Genomic DNA, 25,953 nt, shown 5'->3' with positions numbered 1-25,953 from the left:
AAAAGTGCAGCACAATAAAATACTAAATATATAGTTAAAAATCTATACCCAACATATCCAGTTTCCATATATCTCAGTTATAGAGTACTTTTTTGTAATCTGAACAAGAATATAATTTGAGAGAAACCTGCAGGCAACACTAGAGCAACGTAGTCAGCCATATCAATTCAGATTCTTGCAAAAACATGCGTAACATCTTGTATTTCTCTGTAAAAGTATAGAAATGAGCACAAAACTGAGTGAGATGACTACAACCAAACTGTGTTCAATAAAAAAACTACAATGTAATATTATTCAATGAGATGACATGTTTTTATGATCGAAATGAGATTCAAAAGTATAGAAATGATGATTCTTCACTAAAACGTGATTGTTTTTTTTATTCCTTTTAGTTTGGCAAAATAAAAATGAAATTATTAAGAGGAGAGGACAATAAAAAAAACGGTGAGTTTATAGTGAATCAGTGGTGAACAACAGATGAAGGTCGGAGGTCGACGAGAAGACAGCTAGGTAATGTAAAGATAGATTCACTTTTAACAGAAGGTGAGAGAGGAAGAGGAGCAATAAAAAGAAGGATGAAAGAGAAAAACGAAGCGAGAGGCAGAGAGAGAAAGCGAAAACAAGAAGCAAGAGTGAAAGAAAGATCTCAAAACCAGTTTTCCAGTCTGACTATTTCTTTGTGGCCTCTCTGATTTCAGTCCTCTATGTATTGAAGAAGCAGACCTCATATGAGGAGAAAATCTAAGCGAAAAGAACATGGTGGTTGTTATGGTTACCATAAGGGCGGAAAGCGTTTCCGTACGCTAGCTAGTCGCCATATTGTGCAGTTTAATAATACCACTGATGCATATCTAGACCCGCCAGTGTCGGCTGGAGGTTATGAAGCAAGGAATACGATTGGCTGATTCTAATTCCATAATCAACAATTAGCCAATGGCAGAGAAGAAATAACAATCAGCCAATGGCAGTAAATATTGAACATGGGGGAGGAGTCAGTCGTTGCAGCTTTATCATTTTAGTCCTCGCCTTCCCAAATCAATGAGCCTTCACTTCTAGGCAGAGGAAGAGAATCCTCAACTCAATTCATCACTTTTCGCGCAAGTCTAAAAAAATTTAACTTAAAAGAACAATTTGTTAAAAAATACAATCAAAATAAAATCTTTAAAAAAAATGACAAGAGGACACTGACAAAAACAAAACTAAAATGAAAACAGACAAAAAAATAAAAATAAGAGGGGTCCCCTCTTTCTTCTTAAACTGTATATAGGCTGTAATATCACTCCCTCCATCTCTCTTTCTCTAGGCCTCCATTTTCTCTTTTTTTTTGTTCTTCTTGAGGAAGGAGGGAGTGCGGAACTTCTTCTTCTTCTTGTTGGGGGACTTGGAGGGCGAGCTCTCGGGGGAGAGGGCGGAGTCTTCGATCTTCTCGCCGGTGCGGACCTTGACCTCAATGCTCTCCACGCTGGTGGTCAGCTGACTGACCCTTTTGCTCAGCTCGTCGTTCACCTCATGGTCGCCGCCATCCTTGCCGTTCTGCATCGTGTGGTTCTCTGGAAAGAGCAGGGGAGAGGGGTCAGAGGTCAGACAGGGTAGACCACCACCAACCCCACAACAATAAACCTGATTCTGTGTCTGCTACAGACCCGTATACTATGTTGTTTGACCACAAAACTTTTCCAAATTCCCAGGTTTTCCAGAAATCCTGGTTGGAAGACACTGGAATCAGGAAGGAATAACCAGGGAATCTGGGAATCCTCCAACCAGGTTTCTGGAAAACCTGGGAATTTTGGGGAAATTGCAACCCTAGGTGCTATATTTATCATGAACCAAGAGCAACCTAGGAGCACTGTGCCACTGTTCTATTACAACAGCATTTCAATGTACTACAATGAACCAACGTGTGACATCATAAGAGGTTGTTGAGCAACAATCGACTCGACTTGGCCCCCACAGGAGAAGAACTGGTTGACTTAAGTCAAAAACTGTGTCACGAATTGTGTCACGCACGCACACACACACACACACACACACACACACACACACACACACACACACACACACACACACACACACACACACACACACACACACACACACACACACACACACACACACACACACACACACACACACACACACACACACACACACACACGGAGCAGTTTGCTGTGGGGAGCTGTGTTGTTGGCTACTCTAGTGTTCTGTAGTTACGTGGTATTGGTGTTTGTTGTTCAAAGGGACAGGAAGTAGTTACTACAGGAAGTAAAACTGAGTCATTGTTAATGATTAAGAGGAAGTAAGACACTATAGAATTGGTACTGATTAAACATCGTAAAGTTGATTTCACAATAGCAATGTAGTAGGTTTCCATATAACCTTGTTATTATATCTATTACCTATTATAACATTTGAGGTTAAAGTGGAACCAAAGGAATGTAGAATGTGTTTTTGACATAATAAAGGAGACCTAGAACCTTAGTAAAGCCTGTTCTGTTGAAACGCACACAAACAAACACATTTCACAACGTTCTCTCTCTGTGTGATACCTTCTTTAGCTGGAGTTATTTGCGGGGACTGAGTTTGGGACAGAGACTGAGAGAGAGTGGAAGCGTCGTTGGAGGTTAGGTCGTGCTCGTCATCTGCAGGAGGGGTGAGGGTTTGGGATGAGGGTTGAAGGGGTGGGAGAAAGGGGTCAGGGGTTGAGGAGGGGGGAGAGGGTTTGGGATGAGGGTTGAAGGGGTGGGAGTAAGGGGTCAGGAGGGGGAGAGGGTTTGGGATGAGGGTTGAAGGGGTGGGAGTAAGGGGTCAGGAGGGGGAGAGGGTTTGGGATGAGGGGTGGGGTTGAAGGGGTGGGAGTAAGGGGTCAGGGGGTGAGGAGGGGGAGAGGGTTTGGGATGAGGGTTGAGAGTAAGGGGTCAGGGGGTGAGGAGGGGGAGAGAGTTTGGGTTGAGGGGTAAGGGTGAGGGAGTGGGTTGGTAGGATTAGGGGGGGGGGTGAGAGAGGGAAGTGAGGGTTTGGGGGTGAGAGATTAGTGTTGACACACATGTTAGAGGCAAGACAGCACAAACAGATCTGGGATCAGGCTACGTTAGGGTACATGGAGCGTAGTGGTCTTACATACTGTGAGGAATCTAAGGGGTTAACGCGGTTCATCTAACCACCAGGTCATTCATCTGATACTATTAGTTTATAAGTACACATCAATACAGTGACATTCCAAAAACCCCATTCATTATCACAGTGGAGTTCTAGCAGTAACATTACAGACAGACATTCTATACCCTACATCATAGTATACATAACAGCACACAGTATTACTGTGAGCACAGACATGCAGAGGAACAGTCTAGAAGGAGCATAAGAACATTCTATAAGGAGCATAATATGGAATCCAGATTGGACTGGTGTAGAGTAGGTGGGGATAGGGGGGTGGATGGTGTCATGGCAACCGGGCCCACTCATACAGTGGGTGTGAAAACCTGCTGTGGGCCAGTCTGTCTGTTCTGTTGGCCGCCTTAGTCATAGGATGTAGGGATGCTGCTGCACACACACGTTACTACAGGCAGGGGTTTTACAGGAACAACTCTCACTACAAATGGTGTTGTGGCTTATAAAACGGGTTCGGAGACATCTGCAATCTGATTGGCTGAAATGGGGCTCCAAGCCATTGACAATTCCTTGTTATCGGACTGTCTATGAAAGTAGTAGCAGTTTTCACTGGAGTGGAATACTACTCATTTGACTTGTGTATAACATGGTAGGATAGATGGCTGGTGTGCATTTCTCTGTGGTTCTGTTTGGGTGTGTGTTTCTCCGTGGTTCTGTTTGGGTGTGTGTTTCTCTGTGGTTCTGTATGGGTGTGTGTGTGTTTCTCTGTGGTTCTGTATGGGTGTGACTTCTCTGTGTGACTCCCTCTTACCACTCAGCCCCAGCTGTCTCTTCTCTACGTTCATCGTGTATTCGTCCATCTCTTTCTCAGACAGCTGACTGAAGGGGTTAGGAGGTAGAGGAACCATCTGGTCATCCTCGGATGCCACATAGGGCTAGAGAGAGAGAATGGAGGGAGAGAGAGTGGAGAGAGAGCGAAGAGAGAAGAGAGAGAGAATGGAGGGAGAGAAGAGAGAGAGAGTATGGAGAATGGAGGGAGAAGAGAGAGAGAGGGAGAGAAGAAAGAGAGAGGAGGGAGAGGGAGAGAGGGAGAGAAGAAAGATAGAGGAGGGAGAGAGGAGAGAGGGAGAGAAGAAAGAGAGAGGAGGGAGAGAGGAGAGAGGCAGAGAAGAAAAGAGAGAGGAGGGAGAGGAGAGAGGGAGAGAAGAAACAAAGCGGAGGGAGAGAGGAGAGAGAAGAAAGGAGAGAGGAGGGAGAGGGAGAGAAAAGAGAGAGGAGGGAGAGAGGAGAGAGGGAGAGAAGAAAGAAAGAGGGAGAGAGGAGAGAGAAGAGAGGAGGGAGAGGGAGAGAAGAAAAGAGAGGAGGGAGAGGGAGAGAAGAAAGAGAGGAGGGAGAGGGAGAGAAGAAAGAGAGGAGGGAGAGAGGAGAGAGGGAGAGAAGAAAGAAAGAGGAGGAGAGAGGGAGAGAAGAAAGAGAGAGGAGGGAGAGGGAGAGGAAAGAGAGAGGAGGGAGAGGGAGAGAAAGAGAGAGGAGGGAGAGGGAGAGAAGAAAGAGAGAGGAGGGAGAGAGGAGAGAGGGAGAGAAGAAAGAGAGAGGAGGGAGAGGGAGAGAAGAAAGAAAGAGGAGGGAGAGGAGAGAGAAGAAAGAGAGAGGAGGGAGAGGGAGAGAGGGAGAGAAGAAAGAGAGAGGAGGGAGAGAGGAGAGAGGGAGAGAAGAGAGGAGAGAGGGAGAGAAGAAAGAGAGAGGAGGGAGAGAGGAGAGAGGGAGAGAAGAAAGAAAGAGGAGGGAGAGAGGAGAGAGAAGAAAGAGAGAGGAGGGAGAGGGAGAGAGGGAGAGAAGAAAGAGAGAGGAGGGAGAGAGGAGAGAGGGAGAGAAGAAAGAGAGAGGAGGGAGAGAGGGAGAGGGAGAGAAGAAAGAAAGAGGAGAGAGAGGAGAGAGGAAAGAGAGGGAGAGGGAGAGAGGGAGAGAAGAAAGAGAGAGGAGGGAGAGAGGAGAGAGGGAGAGAAGAAGGAGAGAGGAGGGAGAGAGGAGAGAGGGAGAGAAGAAAAGAGAGAGGAGGGAGAGAGGAGAGAGGGAGAGAAGAAAGAAAGAGGAGGGAGAGAGGAGAGAGAAGAAAGAGAGAGGAGGGAGAGGGAGAGAGGAGAGAGAAGAAAGAGAGAGGAGGGAGAGGGAGAGAGGGAGAGAAGAAAGAGAGAGGAGGGAGAGAGGAGAGAGGGAGAGAAGAAAGAGAGAGGAGGGGAGAGGAGAGAGGGAGAGAAGAAAGAGAGGAGGGAGAGAGGGAGAGAAGAAAGAGAGAGGAGGGAGAGAGGGAGAGAAGAAAGAGAGAGGAGGGAGAGAGGGAGAGAAGAAAGAGAGAGGAGAGAGAGGGAGAGAAGAAAGAGAGAGGAGGGAGAGAGGGAGAGAAGAAATAAAGAGGAGGGAGAGAGAGATAAGAAAGAAAGAGGAGGAGAGAGGGAGAGAGAAGAAAGAGAGAGGAGAGAGGGAGGAGAGAGGGAGAGAAGAAAGAAAGAGGAGGGAGAGAGGAGAGAGAAGAAAGAGAGAGGAGGGAGAGGGAGAGAAGAAAGAGAGAGGAGGGAGAGGGGAGAGAGAAGAAAGAGAGAGGAGGGAGAGGGAGAGAAGAAAGAGAGAGGAGGGAGAGAGGAGAGAGGGAGAGAAGAAAGAGAGGAGGGAGAGAAGAAAGAAAGAGGAGGAGAGAGGAGAGAGAAGAAAGAGAGAGGAGGGAGAGGGAGAGAGGGAGAGAGAAAGAGAGAGAGGGAGAGAGGAGAGAGGGAGAGAAGAAAGAGAGAGGAGGGAGAGAGGAGAGAGGGAGAGAAGAAAGAGAGAGGAGGGAGAGAGGAGAGAGGGAGAGAAGAAAGAAAGAGGAGGGGAGGAGAGAGAAGAAAGAGAGGAGGGAGAGGGAGAGAGGGAGAGAAGAAAGAGAGAGGAGGGAGAGAGGAGAGAGGGAGAGAAGAAAGAGAGAGGAGGGAGAGAGGAGAGAGGGAGAGAAGAAAGAAAGAGGAGAGAGAGAGAGAGAGAAGAAAGAGAGAGGAGAGAGGGAGAGAGGGAGAGAAGAAAGAGAGAGGAGGGAGAGAGGAGAGAGGGAGAGAAGAAAGAGAGAGGAGGGAGAGAGGAGAGAGGGAGAGAAGAAAGAGAGAGGAGGGAGAGAGGAGAGAGGGAGAGAAGAAAGAAAGAGGAGGGAGAGAGGAGAGAGAAGAAAGAGAGAGGAGGGAGAGGGAGAGAGGAGAGAGAAGAAAGAGAGAGGAGGGAGAGGGAGAGAGGGAGAGAAGAAAGAGAGGAGGGAGAGAGGAGAGAGGGAGAGAAGAAAGAGAGAGGAGGGAGAGAGGAGAGAGGGAGAGAAGAAAAAGAGAGGAGGGAGAGAGGGAGAGAAGAGAGAGAGGAGGGAGAGAGGGAGAGAAGAAAGAGAGAGGAGGGAGAGAGGGAGAGAAGAAAGAGAGGAGGGAGAGAGGGAGAGAAGAAAGAGAGAGGAGGGAGAGAGGGAGAGAAGAAATAAAGAGGAGGGAGAGAGTGAGATAAGAAAGAAAGAGGAGGGAGAGAGGAGAGAGAAGAAAGAGAGAGGAGAGAGGGAGAGAAGAAAGAGAAGAGAGGGAGAGAAGAAAGAGAGAAGAGAGGGAGAGAAGAAAGAGAGAAGAGAGGGAGAGAAGAAAGAGAGTGAGAGACAGAGAGAGAGAGAGAGAGAGAGAGAGAGAGAGAGAGAGAGAGAGAGAGAGAGAGAGAGACAGAGAGAGAGTGAGAGAAAGAGAGAGAGAGCGAGGAGTTAACATAAGACTCCCCAGACTCCCCATGGACAGATCCATTCCCAGATGAGGACCAGAGTGAGTACACTAATGCCAGTTCATAGTAAAACACAACACACACTAACACACCATTCAATAGAAATGGGCATATCACACAAACACACTCCAATACATTCAAATGACTTACCAACAACAGGGAAAAACAATGATTAAGGGACACTGTCAAATATGAATGCTGTTCTGTCACAACCACATCAGAACATGCACAACACACATTTGGTGACATAAGGAAGTAGGTCATTGATTGGTGGAGTGCACTATCATGCGTAAACACTCCACTCCCACCTCCAGAAACACACAGGCAGTGATGATGTGACCTAACAGGACAACAACTGAAAGGACAAACAGGTGAAACAGAAATGCACTAACACTGCAAACTGTAGTATTCAGCCTGTAGAGACATTACCTTCACACGGACCGGCTGATCCTTCAACACATGACACCATGTAGGGAAACAATGTTTCAGAAGGGATCAAATCTCGCACTGATCAGTTTCATCTCAACTCTGACAACAGGCAGAGAGACCTGGATTGTGTTATTCCCTTGCTATAAGACGATACCAATCACCAAAATGCTGCCAAGAAGATCCAAAAGGATTAAGTTATTCACCAAAGTTGGCACTTTGAAGGACGGATGTCATTACAGAATCCCAGAGCCATGGAGATGTGTATTTCTGGTTCTAAACAATACATGTAATTAGCCCCACCTACTGGTCAAGGTTGGCAAACGCAATAACAAATAGCTAAGCCTGTCTAGCCTGGATGATATGGTTTACTTAGCAAAATCCAGAAAGATGCTCAAAGTTTACAGACTCCCTTATATACCATATAATTCAAAAGACTGTCATATATTGAAATACTTGAGTTGTTGTTTATGACACTGTTCTGGATGAATCACCAACAGGACTTCAGGCCAAGTGGCAACAGATATATCGGCTCGTCACACAGAGTTGCCGCTCACCATTCGAGGTTCGTCCAATGGGATGCCTGCCAGGTGGTGAGAGCGAGGTCCGGACGTCATCATGTCGAATCTGTTCTGCTCTCTGATCTGTGATAGGACATAACAGTGACATCACTTACAGCTACACAACCAGGAAGTGCACGGTAAGGATTGTGGTTCTGATAGTGCGGTGGAAGGCAGAGAAGGAGCTGACAAAGAGGAGTTAAGATGAAGTTGGCCTTAGTGCTCCAGGGTCAGTTTTGCCTTTCTCCTACTGATGTTTATGGTTAAGATGCATGGAGGGTAGCTGATCCTAGATCTGTGACTTACTCGGTTTCTCCTCTCCAGCACCTCGCTAGGGTTGGTGTTCATAGGGACAAACTGATTGGGGTCTTCGATCCGGATTGGAGTGCCGCTGCTGTTGCCCCCTTCCTCAGACTTCATCCACTGTAGAGAACAGAAAATACAAAAACATAGACCAATCAGACGCAGTCCGATCAGACGCAGTCCGATCAGACGCAGTCCATTCCAGTCCAATCAGACGCAGTCCGATCAGACGCAGTCCAATCAGACGCAGACCGATCAGACGCAGACCGATCAGACGCAGTCCAATCAGACGCAGTCCATTCAGACGCAGTCCAATCAGACGCAGTCCGATCAGACGCAGTCCAATCAGACGCAGTCCATTCAGACGCAGTCCATTGAGACGCAGTCCATTCAGACGCAGTCCATTGAGACGCAGTCCGATCAGACGCAGTCCGATCAGACGCAGTCCAATCAGACGCAGTCCAATCAGACGCAGTCCAATCAGACGCAGTCCAATCAGACGCAGTCCAATCAGATGCAGACGCAGTCCAATCAGATGCAGACGCAGTCCAATCAGATGCAGACGCAGTCCAATCAGATGCAGACGAGTCCAATCAGACGCAGTCCATTCAGACGCAGTCCATTCAGACGCAGTCCATTCAGATGCAGTCCAATCAGACATAGAGCAATCTGTCTAGTCCAGCTGGAGGGAAAGGCAGCCCAATTCTGATATTTTTTTCATAAATTGCTTTTGACCAATCAGAACAGCTCTGTAAAATATGTGATGTGAAAAGATCGAAAGTGATTGATCAAAAGACTGATTAGTGGCAAAATTGGGCTGCCTGTGTAAACGTAGCCAAGGTAAAATTGCTGGTATTCCTTTCTGAGTCATTATATGTGGTAATATCACAAAGATGTAATTCTCTAACATACCAGGAGAGGGAAGTCTAATATAAGGTTTCACCAGAATGTGTCTCAGAGAACGTCAGATTGGCTCTAGACTAGCAACTGAGCTAGTCAGGACTAAGACCTGCACAACACAATGTGTAGACATGAACAGGGAGCTCTGTTTCATCAACACTGACCGTATGTGTGTCTGTATACAGTATGAGTACTGACCATGGTCCTGGTGTGTTTATATAGAGTGTTAACCCTCCCTACAGTATGAGTACTGACCATGGTCCTGGTATGTTTATATAGAGTGTTAACCCTCCCTACAGTATGAGTACTGACCATGGTCCTGGTATGTTTATATAGAGTGTTAACCCTCCCTACAGTATGAGTACTGACCATGGTCCTGGTGTGTTTATATAGAGTGTTAACCCTCCCTACAGTATGAGTACTGACCATGGTCCTGGTGTGTTTATATAGAGTGTTAACCCTCCCTACAGTATGAGTACTGACCATGGTCCTGGTATGTTTATATAGAGTGTTAACCCTCCCTACAGTATGAGTACTGACCATGGTCCTAGTGTGTTTATATAGAGTGTTAACCCTCCCTACAGTATGAGTACTGACCATGGTCCTGGTGTGTTTATATAGAGTGTTAACCCTCCCTACAGTATGAGTACTGACCATGGTCCTGGTGTGTTTATAGAGTGTTAACCCTCCCTACAGTATGAGTACTGACCATGGTCCTGGTGTGTTTATAGAGTGTTAACCCTCCCTACAGTATGACTACTGACCATGGTCCTGGTGTGTTTATATAGAGTGTTAACCCTCCCTACAGTATGAGTACTGACCATGGTCCTGGTGTGTTCATATAGAGTGTTAACCCTCCCTACAGTATGAGTACTGACCATGGTCCTGGTGTGTTTATATAGAGTGTTAACCCTCCCTACAGTATGAGTACTGACCATGGTCCTGGTGTGTTTATAGAGTGTTAACCCTCCCTACAGTATGAGTACTGACCATGGTCCTGGTGTGTTTATAGAGTGTTAACCCTCCCTACAGTATGAGTACTGACCATGGTCCTGGTGTGTTTATAGAGTGTTAACCCTCCCTACAGTATGAGTACTGACCATGGTCCTGGTATGTTTATATAGAGTGTTAACCCTCCCTACAGTATGAGTACTGACCATGGTCCTGGTGTGTTTATATAGAGTGTTAACCCTCCCTACAGTATGAGTACTGACCATGGTCCTGGTGTGTTTATATAGAGTGTTAACCCTCCCTACAGTATGAGTACTGACCATGGTCCTGGTGTGTTTATATAGAGTGTTAACCCTCCCTACAGTATGAGTACTGACCATGGTCCTGGTGTGTTTATATAGAGTGTTAACCCTCCCTACAGTATGAGTACTGACCATGGTCCTGGTGTGTTTATATAGAGTGTTAACCCTCCCTACAGTATGAGTACTGACCATGGTCCTGGTGTGTTTATATAGAGTGTTAACCCTCCCTACAGTATGAGTACTGACCATGGTCCTGGTGTGTTCATATAGAGTGTTAACCCTCCCTACAGTATGAGTACTGACCATGGTCCTGGTGTGTTCATATAGAGTGTTAACCCTCCCTACAGTATGAGTACTGACCATGGTCCTGGTGTGTTCATATAGAGTGTTAACCCTCCCTACAGTATGAGTACTGACCATGGTCCTGGTATGTTTATATAGAGTGTTAACCCTCCCTACAGTATGAGTACTGACCATGGTCCTGGTGTGTTCATATAGTGTTAACCCTCCCTACAGTATGAGTACTGACCATGGTCCTGGTATGTTTATATATAGTGTTAACCCTCCCTACAGTATGAGTACTGACCATGGTCCTGGTGTGTTTATATAGAGTGTTAACCCTCCCTACAGTATGAGTACTGACCATGGTCCTGGTATGTTTATATAGAGTGTTAACCCTCCCTACAGTATGAGTACTGACCATGGTCCTGGTGTGTTTATATAGAGTGTTAACCCTCCCTACAGTATGAGTACTGACCATGGTCCTGGTATGTTTATATATAGTGTTAACCCTCCCTACAGTATGAGTACTGACCATGGTCCTGGTGTGTTTATATAGAGTGTTAACCCTCCCTACAGTATGAGTACTGACCATGGTCCTGGTGTGTTTATATAGAGTGTTAACCCTCCCTACAGTATGAGTACTGACCATGGTCCTGGTGTGTTTATATAGAGTGTTAACCCTCCCTACAGTATGAGTACTGACCATGGTCCTGGTGTGTTCATATAGAGTGTTAACCCTCCCTACAGTATGAGTACTGACCATGGTCCTGGTGTGTTCATATAGAGTGTTAATCCTCCCTACAGTATGAGTACTGACCATGGTCCTGGTATGTTTATATATAGTGTTAACCCTCCCTACAGTATGAGTACTGACCATGGTCCTGGTGTGTTCATATAGAGTGTTAACCCTCCCTACAGTATGAGTACTGACCATGGTCCTGGTGTGTTCATATAGAGTGTTAACCCTCCCTACAGTATGAGTACTGACCATGGTCCTGGTATGTTTATATATAGTGTTAACCCTCCCTACAGTATGAGTACTGACCATGGTCCTGGTGTGTTCATATAGAGTGTTAACCCTCCCTACAGTATGAGTACTGACCATGGTCCTGGTGTGTTCATATAGAGTGTTAATCCTCCCTACAGTATGAGTACTGACCATGGTCCTGGTATGTTTATATATAGTGTTAACCCTCCCTACAGTATGAGTACTGACCATGGTCCTGGTGTGTTCATATAGAGTGTTAACCCTCCCTACAGTATGAGTACTGACCATGGTCCTGGTGTGTTCATATAGAGTGTTAATCCTCCCTACAGTATGAGTACTGACCATGGTCCTGGTATGTTTATATATAGTGTTAACCCTCCCTACAGTATGAGTACTGACCATGGTCCTGGTGTGTTCATATAGAGTGTTAACCCTCCCTACAGTATGAGTACTGACCATGGTCCTGGTATGTTTATATATAGTGTTAACCCTCCCTACAGTATGAGTACTGACCATGGTCCTGGTGTGTTCATATAGAGTGTTAATCCTCCCTACAGTATGAGTACTGACCATGGTCCTGGTATGTTTATATATAGTGTTAACCCTTCCTACAGTATGAGTACTGACCATGGTCCTGGTGTGTTCATATAGAGTGTTAACCCTCCCTACAGTATGAGTACTGACCATGGTCCTGGTGTGTCTATATAGAGTGTTAACCCTCCCTACAGTATGAGTACTGACCATGGTCCTGGTGTGTTTATATAGAGTGTTAACCCTCCCTACAGTATGAGTACTGACCATGGTCCTGGTGTGTTTATATAGAGTGTTAACCCTCCCTACAGTATGAGTACTGACCATGGTCCTGGTGTGTTTATATAGAGTGTTAACCCTCCCTACAGTATGAGTACTGACCATGGTCCTGGTGTGTTCATATAGAGTGTTAACCCTCCCTACAGTATGAGTACTGACCATGGTCCTGGTGTGTCTATATAGAGTGTTAACCCTCCCTACAGTATGAGTACTGACCATGGTCCTGGTGTGTCTATATAGAGTGTTAACCCTCCCTACAGTATGAGTACTGACCATGGTCCTGGTGTGTCTATATAGAGTGTTAACCCTCCCTACAGTATGAGTACTGACCATGGTCCTGGTGTGTTTATATAGAGTGTTAACCCTCCCTACAGTATGAGTACTGACCATGGTCCTGGTGTGTCTATATAGAGTGTTAACCCTCCCTACAGTATGAGTACTGACCATGGTCCTGGTGTGTCTATATAGAGTGTTAACCCTCCCTATAGATGAGTACTGACCATGGTCCTGGTGTGTCTATATAGAGTGTTAACCCTCCCTATAGATGAGTACTGACCATGGTCCTGGTGTGTTTATATAGAGTGTTAACCCTCCCTACAGTATGAGTACTGACCATGGTCCTGGTGTGTTCATATAGAGTGTTAACCCTCCCTATAGATGAGTACTGACCATGGTCCTGGTGCGTTCGTCCACGGCCGCCACGTTAACCTTCATATAACTGTTGGGGCTGTTGAGCCAGCGTGTCTTCTCCCTGGCCTGTCTCTGCTGGAGGAAGTTCAACGGCAGCCGCGCGGCGCCCTCCTCCTCCTCCAACATGAACGCCGTCACCGTGGCCGGGATCTCCACGTCGGACTTGTGCCGAGGCTTCTCCCGAACGATGGGGTGGCGGTAAGCGTAGCCAGTCCGGTAGCCCTGTGGGGAATAGGATACAGAAATCAATCAAACGACTAGATCTCATGTACATAGTGTGTTTAGTTCGGCAGCCCTGTATGGCCAAACAAACCAACGACAGAAATGTCCATCTACAAATCAGATTCCATTTGTATAGTTATTATTTTCCACAAAGTTTCTAAGTCCCTAGAGAGGAAGACGAGGGAAAAGTGGTAGGAAAGAAGACTCTTTAGTAGTGGAACAGAATGTCGTCAAGCTTTTGATCTCCCCATTCATCTAGAGTTCATTTTCAATAGTGCAAGTCCTCTCTGTAGAATCCTCACTCCATAGGAATGTAGTTTGTGTCTGTGTCCCACCCTTATTATTTGGACAGAGCCCTGGCCTCAAAACTACCGCCTCTGTCACTAAGGAAAACGGAAAGAGAGAGAGAGAGCGAGAGAGAGTGGGGGACTCCGGCCACTATCCCATGATTCCTAGCTGTGGGAGAATGGAAAAAGGATGATGTGCAGCCGGAGGGGTTCCTGGCGTCCATGGACAATGGAGTGTGTTCAGATACTTCCTGTCTCTTTCTCCCCCTCTCTCTTATCAGTCTTTCTCCTCTCTGTCCCTCGCTCTCTCTCACCCTGTATAGTGCTCCTCTTCTCTATCTGACTTCTCTTTCTCATCTCTCTCTCACCCTGTATAGCGCTCCTCTTCTCTATCTGACTTCTCTTTCCCATCTCTCTCTCTCACCCTGTATAGCGCTCCTCTTCTCTATCTGACTTCTCTTTCTCATCTCTCTCTCTCACCCTGTATAGTGCTCCTCTTCTCTATCTGACTTCTCTTTCTCATCTCTCTCTCACCCTGTATAGCGCTCCTCTTCTCTATCTGACTTCTCTTTCTCATCTCTCTCTCACCCTGTATAGTGCTCCTCTTCTCTATCTGACTTCTCTTTCTCATCTCTCTCTCACCCTGTATAGCGCTCCTCTTCTCTATCTGACTTCTCTTTCTCATCTCTCTCTCTCACCCTGTATAGTGCTCCTCTTCTCTATCTGACTTCTCTTTCTCATCTCTCTCTCACCCTGTATAGCGCTCCTCTTCTCTATCTAACTTCGCTTTCTCATCTCTCTCTCACCCTGTATAGCGCTCCTCTTCTCTATCTGACTTCTCTTTCTCATCTCTCTCTCTCACCCTGTATAGTGCTCCTCTTCTCTATCTGACTTCTCTTTCTCATCTCTCTCTCACCCTGTATAGCGCTCCTCTTCTCTATCTAACTTCGCTTTCTCATCTCTCTCTCACCCTGTATAGCGCTCCTCTTCTCTATCTGACTTCTCTTTCTCATCTCTCTCTCTCACCCTGTATAGTGCTCCTCTTCTCTATCTGACTTCTCTTTCCCATCTCTCTCTCACCCTGTATAGCGCTCCTCTTCTCTATCTGACTTCTCTTTCCCATCTCTCTCTCTCACCCTGTATAGCGCTCCTCTTCTCTATCTGACTTCTCTTTCTCATCTCTCTCTCTCACCCTGTATAGTGCTCCTCTTCTCTATCTGACTTCTCTTTCCCATCTCTCTCTCACCCTGTATAGCGCTCCTCTTCTCTATCTGACTTCTCTTTCCCATCTCTCTCTCTCACCCTGTATAGCGCTCCTCTTCTCTATCTGACTTCTCTTTCTCATCTCTCTCTCACCCTGTATAGTGCTCCTCTTCTCTATCTGACTTCTCTTTCCCATCTCTCTCTCTCACCCTGTATAGCGCTCCTCTTCTCTATCTGACTTCTCTTTCTCATCTCTCTCTCTCACCCTGTATAGCGCTCCTCTTCTCTATCTGACTTCTCTTTCCCATCTCTCTCTCTCACCCTGTATAGCGCTCCTCTTCTCTATCTGACTTCTCTTTCTCATCTCTCTCTCTCACCCTGTATAGCGCTCCTCTTCTCTATCTGACTTCTCTTTCTCATCTCTCTCTCTCACCCTGTATAGTGCTCCTCTTCTCTATCTGACTTCTCTTTCCCATCTCTCTCTCTCACCCTGTATAGCGCTCCTCTTCTCTCTCTCTCTCTCACCCTGTATAGCGCTCCTCTTCTCTATCTGACTTCTCTTTCCCATCTCTCTCTCTCACCCTGTATAGCGCTCCTCTTCTCTATCTGACTTATCTTTCCCATCTCTCTCTCTCACCCTGTATAGCGCTCCTCTTCTCTCTCTCTCTCTCACCCTGTATAGCGCTCCTCTTCTCTATCTGACTTCTCTTTCTCATCTCTCTCTCACCCTGTATAGCGCTCCTCTTCTCTATCTGACTTCTCTTTCCCATCTCTCTCTCACCCTGTATAGCGCTCCTCTTCTCTATCTGACTTCTCTTTCCCATCTCTCTCTCACCCTGTATAGCGCTCCTCTTCTCTATCTGACTTCTCTTTCTCATCTCTCTCTCACCTTGTATAGCGCTCCTCTTCTCTATCTGACTTCTCTTTCCCATCTCTCTCTCACCCTGTATAGCGCTCCTCTTCTCTATCTGACTTCTCTTTCTCATCTCTCTCTCACCCTGTATAGCGCTCCTCTTCTCTATCTGACTTCTCTGTCCCTCCCTCTCTCTCACCCTGTATAGCGCTCCTCTTCTCTATCTGACTTCTCTTTCTCATCTCTCTCTCACCCTGTATAGCGCTCCTCTTCTCTATCTGACTTCTCTGTCCCTCCCTCTCTCTCACCCTGTATAGCGCTCCTCTTCTCTATCTGACTTCTCTGTCCCTCTCTCTCTCTCACCCTGTATAGTGCTCCTCTTCTCTATCTGACTTCTCTTTCCCATCTCTCTCTCTCACCCTGTATAGCGCTCCTCTTCTCTATCTGACTTCTCTTTCTCATCTCTCTCTCTCACCCTGTATAGCGCTCCTCTTCTCTATCTGACTTCTCTTTCCCATCTCTCTCTCTCACCCTGTATAGCGCTCCTCTTCTCTATCTGACTTCTCTTTCTCATCTCTCTCTCACCCTGTATAGCGCTCCTCTTCTCTATCTGACTTCTCTTTCTCATCTCTCTCTCTCACCCTGTATAGTGCTCCTCTTCTCTATCTGACTTCTCTTTCCCATCTCTCTCTCTCACCCTGTATAGCGCTCCTCTTCTCTATCTGACTTCTCTTTCCCATCTCTCTCTCTCACCCTGTATAGCGCTCCTCTTCTCTCTCTCTCTCTCACCCTGTATAGCGCTCCTCTTCTCTATCTGACTTCTCTTTCTCATCTCTCTCTCACCCTGTATAGCGCTCCTCTTCTCTATCTGACTTCTCTTTCCCATCTCTCTCTCACCCTGTATAGCGCTCCTCTTCTCTATCTGACTTCTCTTTCCCATCTCTCTCTCACCCTGTATAGCGCTCCTCTTCTCTATCTGACTTCTCTTTCTCATCTCTCTCTCACCTTGTATAGCGCTCCTCTTCTCTATCTGACTTCTCTTTCCCATCTCTCTCTCACCCTGTATAGCGCTCCTCTTCTCTATCTGACTTCTTTCTCATCTCTCTCTCACCCTGTATAGCGCTCCTCTTCTCTATCTGACTTCTCTGTCCCTCCTCTCTCTCACCCTGTATAGCGCTCCTCTTCTCTATCTGACTTCTCTTTCTCATCTCTCTCTCACCCTGTATAGCGCTCCTCTTCTCTATCTGACTTCTCTGTCCCTCCCTCTCTCTCACCCTGTATAGCGCTCCTCTTCTCTATCTGACTTCTCTGTCCCTCCCTCTCTCTCACCCTGTATAGCGCTCCTCTTCTCTATCTGACTTCTCTGTCCCTCCCTCTCTCTCACCCTGTATAGCGCTCCTCTTCTCTATCTGACTTCTCTTTCTCATCTCTCTCTCACCCTGTATAGCGCTCCTCTTCTCTATCTGACTTCTCTTTCCCATCTCTCTCTCACCCTGTATAGCGCTCCTCTTCTCTATCTGACTTCTCTTTCCCATCTCTCTCTCACCCTGTATAGCGCTCCTCTTCTCTATCTGACTTCTCTTTCTCATCTCTCTCTCACCTTGTATAGCGCTCCTCTTCTCTATCTGACTTCTCTTTCCCATCTCTCTCTCACCCTGTATAGCGCTCCTCTTCTCTATCTGACTTCTCTTTCTCATCTCTCTCTCACCCTGTATAGCGCTCCTCTTCTCTATCTGACTTCTCTGTCCCTCCCTCTCTCTCACCCTGTATAGCGCTCCTCTTCTCTATCTGACTTCTCTTTCTCATCTCTCTCTCACCCTGTATAGCGCTCCTCTTCTCTATCTGACTTCTCTGTCCCTCCCTCTCTCTCACCCTGTATAGCGCTCCTCTTCTCTATCTGACTTCTCTGTCCCTCCCTCTCTCTCACCCTGTATAGCGCTCCTCTTCTCTATCTGACTTCTCTGTCCCTCCCTCTCTCTCACCCTGTATAGCGCTCCTCTTCTCTATCTGACTTCTCTTTCTCATCTCTCTCTCTCACCCTGTATAGCGCTCCTCTTCTCTATCTGACTTCTCTTTCTCATCTCTCTCTCACCCTGTATAGCGCTCCTCTTCTCTATCTGACTTCTCTGTCCCTCCTTCTCTCTCACCCTGTATAGCTCTCCTCTTCTCTATCTGACTTCTCTTTCTCATCTCTCTCTCACCCTGTATAGCGCTCCTCTTCTCTATCTGACTTCTCTGTCCCTCCCTCTCTCTCACCCTGTATAGCGCTCCTCTTCTCTATCTGACTTCTCTTTCTCATCTCTCTCTCACCCTGTATAGCGCTCCTCTTCTCTATCTGACTTCTCTGTCCCTCCCTCTCTCTCACCCTGTATAGCGCTCCTCTTCTCTATCTGACTTCTCTTTCTCATCTCTCTCTCACCCTGTATAGCGCTCCTCTTCTCTATCTGACTTCTCTTTCTCATCTCTCTCTCTCACCCTGTATAGCGCTCCTCTTCTCTATCTGACTTCTCTTTCTCATCTCTCTCTCACCCTGTATAGCGCTCCTCTTCTCTATCTGACTTCTCTGTCCCTCCCTCTCTCTCACCCTGTATAGCGCTCCTCTTCTCTATCTGACTTCTCTTTCTCATCTCTCTCTCACCCTGTATAGCGCTCCTCTTCTCTATCTGACTTCTCTTTCTCATCTCTCTCTCACCCTGTATAGCGCTCCTCTTCTCTATCTGACTTCTCTTTCTCATCTCTCTCTCTCACCCTGTATAGTGCTCCTCTTCTCTATCTGACTTCTCTTTCTCATCTCTCTCTCTCACCCTGTATAGTGCTCCTCTTCTCTATCTGACTTCTCTTTCTCTTCTCTCTCTCACCCTGTATAGTGCTCCTCTTCTCTATCTGACTTCGCTTTCTCATCTCTCTCTCTCACCCTGTATAGTGCTCCTCTTCTCTATCTGACTTCTCTGTCCCTCCCTCTCTCTCCCCTGTATAGCGCTCCTCTTCTCTATCTGACTTCTCTTTCTCATCTCTCTCTCACCCTGTATAGCGCTCCTCTTCTCCATCTGACTTCTCTTTCTCTTCTCTCTCACCCTGTATAGCGCTCCTCTTCTCTATCTGACTTCTCTTTCTCATCTCTCTCTCACCCTGTATAGCGCTCCTCTTCTCTATCTGACTTCTCTTTCTCATCTCTCTCTCACCCTGTATAGCGCTCCTCTTCTCTATCTGACTTCTCTTTCTCATCTCTCTCTCACCCTGTATAGCGCTCCTCTTCTCTATCTGACTTCTCTTTCTCATCTCTCTCTCTCACCCTGTATAGCGCTCCTCTTCTCTATCTGACTTCTCTTTCTCATCTCTCTCTCACCCTGTATAGCGCTCCTCTTCTCTATCTGACTTCTCTTTCTCATCTCTCTCTCACCCTGTATAGCGCTCCTCTTCTATCAGACTTCTCTTTCTCTCTTTCTATATCTCTCGTCCTCCCTCCTTTTCATCGATACCAGACTATCCTGTCAGTGTCAATCACATATAGACTTTAACCAGGTGTTCGGAGACCAGACTCAACCTTTCAACTGGACTCAGGAAACACAGAATCAGAATCAGATGAGGTTCTTGGCATGCAGCTTCCTCTCCATATCAGAGGTATCCGCTGTGGTGTTGCGAAACGTGTTATTCTGGTATATTCTGTACTATAATAAATAGTCTTTTTACGAGGTGTGAGACGAGACTGTGTGATAGGAGCGGTCCCCTTTGGACAGCTACACAGACCATTGAGTAATGACTCTCCAGATACATTGAGGACAGAGGTGAGAAGACAGAGGACAGAGGTGAGAAGACAGAGGACAGAGGTGAGAAGACAGAGGACAGAGGTGAGAAGAGAGTAGACAAACAGTTAGAGAAGAGAGACTTGGGGAGACAAGAGAGAGGGAGGAGAGGAAAGAGGTGAAAAAGACAGAAGGCAAGAAATAGGACACAAGGGAGAGAAGGGAGAGAGAAAAGGGAGACAGATAGAGAGAGAAGGGAGAGAGAGAGGAGAGAAGGGAGGGAGAGAGAGGAGAGAAAGAGGGGGAGAGAAGGGAGAGGGAGAGAAAGAGGGGTAGAGAGGGAGAGAGACAGAGAGAAGAGAGAGAGAGTCTCTGCTGTAAGCTCAGCAGTGTCTGATCCTTGAGGGATCTGGTGTTGTTATGAAGCCTCCCAGTCAGAGTTCCATCCCTGACCTAGTCCCAAGTCTACAGGGCCCAGACCATAGATCACTGACCCAGTCCCAAGTCTACAGGGCCCAGACCATAGATCACTGACCCAGTCCCAAGTCTACAGGGCCCAGACCATAGATCACTGATCCAGTCCCAAGTCATAAGGTGAATGCACCAATTTGTAAGTCGCTCTGGATAAGAGCGTCTGCTAAATGACTTAAATGTAATGTAAATGTACAGGGCCCAGACCATAGATCACTGACCCAGTACCAAGTCTACAGGGCCCAGACCATAGATCACTGACCCAGTCTCAAGTCTACAGGGCCCAGACCATAGATCACTGACCCAGTCCCAAGTCTACAGGGCCCAGACCATAGATCACTGACCCAGTCCCAAGTCTACAGGGCCCAGACCATAGATCACTGACCCAGTCCCAAGTCTACAGGGCCCAGACCATAGATCACTGACCCAGTCCCAAGTCTACAGGGCCCAGACCATAGATCACTGACCCAGTCCCAAGTCTACAGGGCCCAGACCATAGATCACTGACCCAGTACCAAGTCTACAGGGCCCAGACCATAGATCACTGACCCAGTACCAAGTCTACAGGGCCCAGACCATAGATCACTGACCCAGTCCCAAGTTTACAGGGCCCAGACCATAGATCACTGACCCGGTCCCAAATCTACAGGGACCAGCACAGCTGCACTGGACCAGTAATGTACTGTACTTTATGGAGTGATAGATCCAGTTGATGACCCAGAAACAGTAATGACAGAGGAAATGAGGGCAGGACTGTACACTATCTGTTGGATGCCAACTCACTGTCCTTGAATTCCATTTCCCTGTTAGTTACACAACCTGGAGGTCAGAGGCAGGGGGACACCTGGGACAGGGCCAGCCCAGCAGGTCAACTCATAGCGTGGGTGGTAGCCCCGCTTCCTCCCATGACCTTGGTGGCCAGTGCCAACTGCACATATGGCATAGCTAGGAGTCACTGTCACAGCAATGATATTATATAGTAATGTAGATTACAGTGTGTGTGTGTGTGTTTGTGGAGGGGGGATGGAGTGTGTGTGTAGCAGGGAAAGGAGAGTGTGTGTGTGTAGTGTGTGTGTGTGTGTGTGTGTGTGTGTCTATGTCAGTGTAAACCACTCACCAGGTTATCCAGCATCCTCATGAGAGATTCAAACTCCAGCTCTCCCACCTTCCACTTGTGTGGGCTTCCCATGTTGACAGACCCTGCATCTGCCACCGCATGGGTCCGAGACTTATACTTCTCAGCATCTAACACAATCAGGTTGTCTACGCTGCCAGCACACGAGACCGCATTCACCTAGAGAGAGAGAGATGGGGGAGAGAGAGAGAGAGATGGCGGAGAGAGAGATGGGAGAGGGAGAGATGGGAGAGGGAAGGACGGAGAGAGATGGGAGAGAGAGAGAGTGAGGGAAAGAGGGAGAAAGAGAGAGAGAAATGAGCCATTTCGAGTTCTATCGAGAGAAAAATCTGGACAATTGAGAAATGCAACCCAGGGAGGTATTACAGTTTACAGATATTATACAAGGTCACTTTTTCTTGCAATAGCCACACACACCGTAGCCTGAGGTTCATCTCTAGGTATTAAGCAGGCTTTGCTAGGTTGGATTCATGTTTTGTTTGGCTCTGAGGCCGAGATTCAAATAGGGATTTGGTGCACCTATTACAGCAGGCAGGGATAACACCCACACACACACACCCACACCGTAATGTCTACCATATTTACAAACTGCATACGCACAGCACACAGGCAAGCAGGCACACAAACAGTGACGCACACATATCATACGCACACGCACACAAACACACAAACACACTTTGCCAAACAAAACTCTGGAAATCATTGACTTTCCATTCAAGCGGCCCTGCTGGTGTTGTTGTGGGGTAACATACAGTCCATTTAAAATGATATTTTTCCCTCTTCTAATTCAGACGGTGTAGGATGTTATAGGGCTTTGACACAATCTCTCTGTTTCCCTGCCAGTCTTTCTCTCCAGCTGTCTTCACGTTTCCTCTCCCTCTAGATGTTTAACAACCCCATAAATGACATTCCGGCTTTCCTTTGAAAACACAGAAACGACCAAAACAGGAACAGCATCACTAATAAGCGGTAGATGAAGATAACAGCCATTGTGACGTCGTGTTGTTGCAGAATCGAAGGTGTGAGATGTTACTGACATCTGTTAGAACAGTAAATGTCTGTAGAATCGAAGGTGTGAGATGTTACTGACATCTCTGTTAGAACAGTAAATGTCTGTAGAATCTCGATCTAAATGAGTTACTGAATTCATTGACCTGTTGTTTGATGAGAGTGAGGTCCAGGGTTCAGGGTGTGTGTGTGTGTGTGTGTGTGTGTGTGTGTGTGTGTGTGTGTGTGTGTGTGTGTGTGTGTGTGTGTGTGTGTGTGTGTGTGTGTGTGTGTGTGTGTGTGTGTGTGTGTGTGTGTGTGTGTGTGTGTGTGTGTGTGTTCCCACTGGATGTCATAAGGTGAATGCACCAATTTGTAAGTCGCTCTGGATAAGAGCGTCTGCTAAATGACTTAAATGTAATGTAAATGTAAATGTGTGTGTGTGTGTATACCTGGATCTCACAGGCATACTGAGCGTTGTAGATGTAATGAAAGGCCTCTTCGATGGTTTCCCCCAGAGCCACCACTCCATGGCTCCTCAGCACCAGCACCTGATCACCAAACACACACAGTCAAATACAACGGTCACAACACAACCCTAGACGAGGACAGTTACATCGAACAAGACCATATTCCCCAGTATGGTAATAAGCCTCCATAGTTTACCAGTCGATGCCTCTAGAGAGGAGACACATCGAACAGACATATTCCCCAGTATGGTAATAAGCCTCCTAGACGAGGACAGTTACATCGAACAAGACCATATTCCCCAGTATGGTAATAAGCCTCCATAGTTTACCAGTCGATGCCTCTAGAGAGGAGACACACAACCCTAGACGAGGACAGTTACATCGAACAAGACCATATTCCCCAGTATGGTAATAAGCCTCCATAGTTTACCAGTCGATGCCTCTAGAGAGGAGACACACAACCCTAGACGAGGACAGTTACATCGAACAAGACCATATTCCCCAGTATGGTAATAAGCCTCCATAGTTTACCAGTCGATGCCTCTAGAGAGGAGACACACAACCCTAGACGAGGACAGTTACATCGAACAAGACCATATTCCCCAGTATGGTAATAAGCCTCCATAGTTTACCAGTCGATGCCTCTAGAGAGGAGACACACAACCTAGACGAGGACAGTTACATCGAACAAGACCATATTCCCCAGTATGGTAATAAGCCTCCATAGTTTACCAGTCGATGCCTCTAGAGAGGACACACAACCCTAGACGAGGACAGTTACATCGAACAAGACCATATTCCCCAGTATGGTAATAAGCCTCCATAGTTTACCAGTCGATGCCTCTAGAGAGGAGACACACAACCCTAGACGAGGACAGTTACATCGAACAAGACCATATTCCCCAGTATGGTAATAAGCCTCCATAGTTTACCAGTCGATGCCTCTAGAGAGGAGACACACAACCCTAGACGAGGACAGTTACATCGAACAAGACCATATTCCCCAGTATGGTAATAAGCCTCCATAGTTTACCAGTCGATGCCTCTAGAGAGGAGACACACAACCCTAGACGAGGACAGTTACATCGAACAAGACCATATTCCCCAGTATGGTAATAAGCCTCCATAGTTTACCAGTCGATGCCTCTAGAGAGGAGACACACAACCCTAGACGAGGACAGTTACATCGAACAAGACCATATTCCCCAGTATGGTAATAAGCCTCCATAGTTTACCAGTCGATGCCTCTAGAGAGGAGACACACAACCCTAGACGAGGACAGTTACATCAGAACAAGACCATATTCCCCAGTATGGTAATAAGCCTCCATAGTTTACCAGTCGATGCCTCTAGAGAGGAGACACACAACCCTAGACGAGGACAGTTACATCGAACAAGACCATATTCCCCAGTATGGTAATAAGCCTCCATAGTTTACCAGTCGATGCCTCTAGAGAGGAGACACACAACCCTAGACGAGGACAGTTACATCGAACAAGACCATATTCCCCAGTATGGTAATAAGCCTCCATAGTTTACCAGTCGATGCCTCTAGAGAGGAGACACACAACCCTAGACGAGGACAGTTACATCGAACAAGACCATATTCCCCAGTATGGTAATAAGCCTCCATAGTTTACCAGTCGATGCCTCTAGAGAGGAGACACACAACCCTAGACGAGGACAGTTACATCGAACAAGACCATATTCCCCAGTATGGTAATAAGCCTCCATAGTTTACCAGTCGATGCCTCTAGAGAGGAGACACACAACCCTAGACGAGGACAGTTACATCGAACAAGACCATATTCCCCAGTATGGTAATAAGCCTCCATAGTTTACCAGTCGATGCCTCTAGAGAGGAGACACACAACCCTAGACGAGGACAGTTACATCGAACAAGACCATATTCCCCAGTATGGTAATAAGCCTCCATAGTTTACCAGTCGATGCCTCTAGGAGACCCTGAATGATTAAACAGACGAACAAGACCATACAGTATGGTAATAAGCCTCCATAGTTTACCAGTCGATGCCTCTAGAGAGGACAGGACAGTTACATCGAACAAGACCATATTCCCCAGTATGGTAATAAGCCTCCATAGTTTACCAGTCGATGCCTCTAGAGAGGAGACACACAACCCTAGACGAGGACAGTTACATCGAACAAGACCATATTCCCCAGTATGGTAATAAGCCTCCATAGTTTACCAGTCGATGCCTCTAGAGAGGAGACACACAACCCTAGACGAGGACAGTTACATCGAACAAGACCATATTCCCCAGTATGGTAATAAGCCTCCATAGTTTACCAGTCGATGCCTCTAGAGAGGAGACACACAACCCTAGACGAGGACAGTTACATCGAACAAGACCATATTCCCCAGTATGGTAATAAGCCTCCATAGTTTACCAGTCGATGCCTCTAGAGAGGAGACACACAACCCTAGACGAGGACAGTTACATCGAACAAGACCATATTCCCCAGTATGGTAATAAGCCTCCATAGTTTACCAGTCGATGCCTCTAGAGAGGAGACACACAACCCTAGACGAGGACAGTTACATCGAACAAGACCATATTCCCCAGTATGGTAATAAGCCTCCATAGTTTACCAGTCGATGCCTCTAGAGAGGAGACACACAACCCTAGACGAGGACAGTTACATCGAACAAGACCATATTCCCCAGTATGGTAATAAGCCTCCATAGTTTACCAGTCGATGACTCTAGAGAGGAGACACACAACCCTAGACGAGGACAGTTACATCGAACAAGACCATATTCCCCAGTATGGTAATAAGCCTCCATAGTTTACCAGTCGATGCCTCTAGAGAGGAGACACACAACCCTAGACGAGGACAGTTACATCGAACAAGACCATATTCCCCAGTATGGTAATAAGCCTCCATAGTTTACCAGTCGATGCCTCTAGAGAGGAGACACACAACCCTAGACGAGGACAGTTACATCGAACAAGACCATATTCCCCAGTATGGTAATAAGCCTCCATAGTTTACCAGTCGATGCCTCTAGAGAGGAGACACACAACCCTAGACGAGGACAGTTACATCGAACAAGACCATATTCCCCAGTATGGTAATAAGCCTCCATAGTTTACCAGTCGATGCCTCTAGAGAGGAGACATGTTCACAACCCTAGACGAGGACAGTTACATCGAACAAGACCATATTCCCCAGTATGGTAATAAGCCTCCATAGTTTACCAGTCGATGCCTCTAGAGAGGAGACACACAACCCTAGACGAGGACAGTTACATCGAACAAGACCATATTCCCCAGTATGGTAATAAGCCTCCATAGTTTACCAGTCGATGCCTCTAGAGAGGAGACACAAGACAACCCTAGTAATACGCCTCCAGGACAGTTACAATCGAACAAGACCATATTCCCCAGTATGGTAATAAGCCTCCATAGTTTACCAGTCGATGCCTCTAGAGAGGAGACACACAACCCTAGACGAGGACAGTTACA

The 25,953-nt window shown here is 46.9% G+C and overlaps 1 protein-coding gene across 4 annotated transcripts in view; it reads right to left on the bottom strand.

Moving 5' to 3' along the window:
• Positions 1 to 293: 293 nt before the first annotated feature.
• The window catches only part of LOC124017327 (gamma-adducin-like), a 71,402-nt gene continuing 45,742 nt past the window's right edge, over positions 294 to 25,953 (bottom strand). Inside the window, exons 8-16 of one of the 4 annotated variants that reach the window (XM_046332581.1) lie at positions 22,445 to 22,543; positions 20,988 to 21,164; positions 13,071 to 13,313; positions 8,172 to 8,288; positions 7,863 to 7,949; positions 7,309 to 7,329; positions 3,920 to 4,043; positions 2,547 to 2,639; positions 294 to 1,550 (exon numbers count right to left, since the gene is read on the bottom strand). In XM_046332581.1, the coding sequence (XP_046188537.1) occupies positions 1,300 to 1,550; positions 2,547 to 2,639; positions 3,920 to 4,043; positions 7,309 to 7,329; positions 7,863 to 7,949; positions 8,172 to 8,288; positions 13,071 to 13,313; positions 20,988 to 21,164; positions 22,445 to 22,543 (1,212 nt within the window). In that variant the 3' untranslated portion in view covers positions 294 to 1,299. The remainder of the gene's footprint in view (positions 1,551 to 2,546; positions 2,640 to 3,919; positions 4,044 to 7,308; positions 7,330 to 7,862; positions 7,950 to 8,171; positions 8,289 to 13,070; positions 13,314 to 20,987; positions 21,165 to 22,444; positions 22,544 to 25,953) is intronic. The other 3 variants (XM_046332583.1, XM_046332582.1, XM_046332584.1) reach the window with 3 other exon arrangements.

The sequence above is a fragment of the Oncorhynchus gorbuscha genome, unplaced genomic scaffold (assembly GCF_021184085.1).
Source record: "Oncorhynchus gorbuscha isolate QuinsamMale2020 ecotype Even-year unplaced genomic scaffold, OgorEven_v1.0 Un_scaffold_1860, whole genome shotgun sequence".
In the NCBI taxonomy this organism is placed as follows: domain Eukaryota; kingdom Metazoa; phylum Chordata; class Actinopteri; order Salmoniformes; family Salmonidae; genus Oncorhynchus; species Oncorhynchus gorbuscha.
The sequence above is the reverse complement of the archived record's forward strand: the minus strand, read 5'-3'. Positions and strand labels throughout refer to the sequence as shown.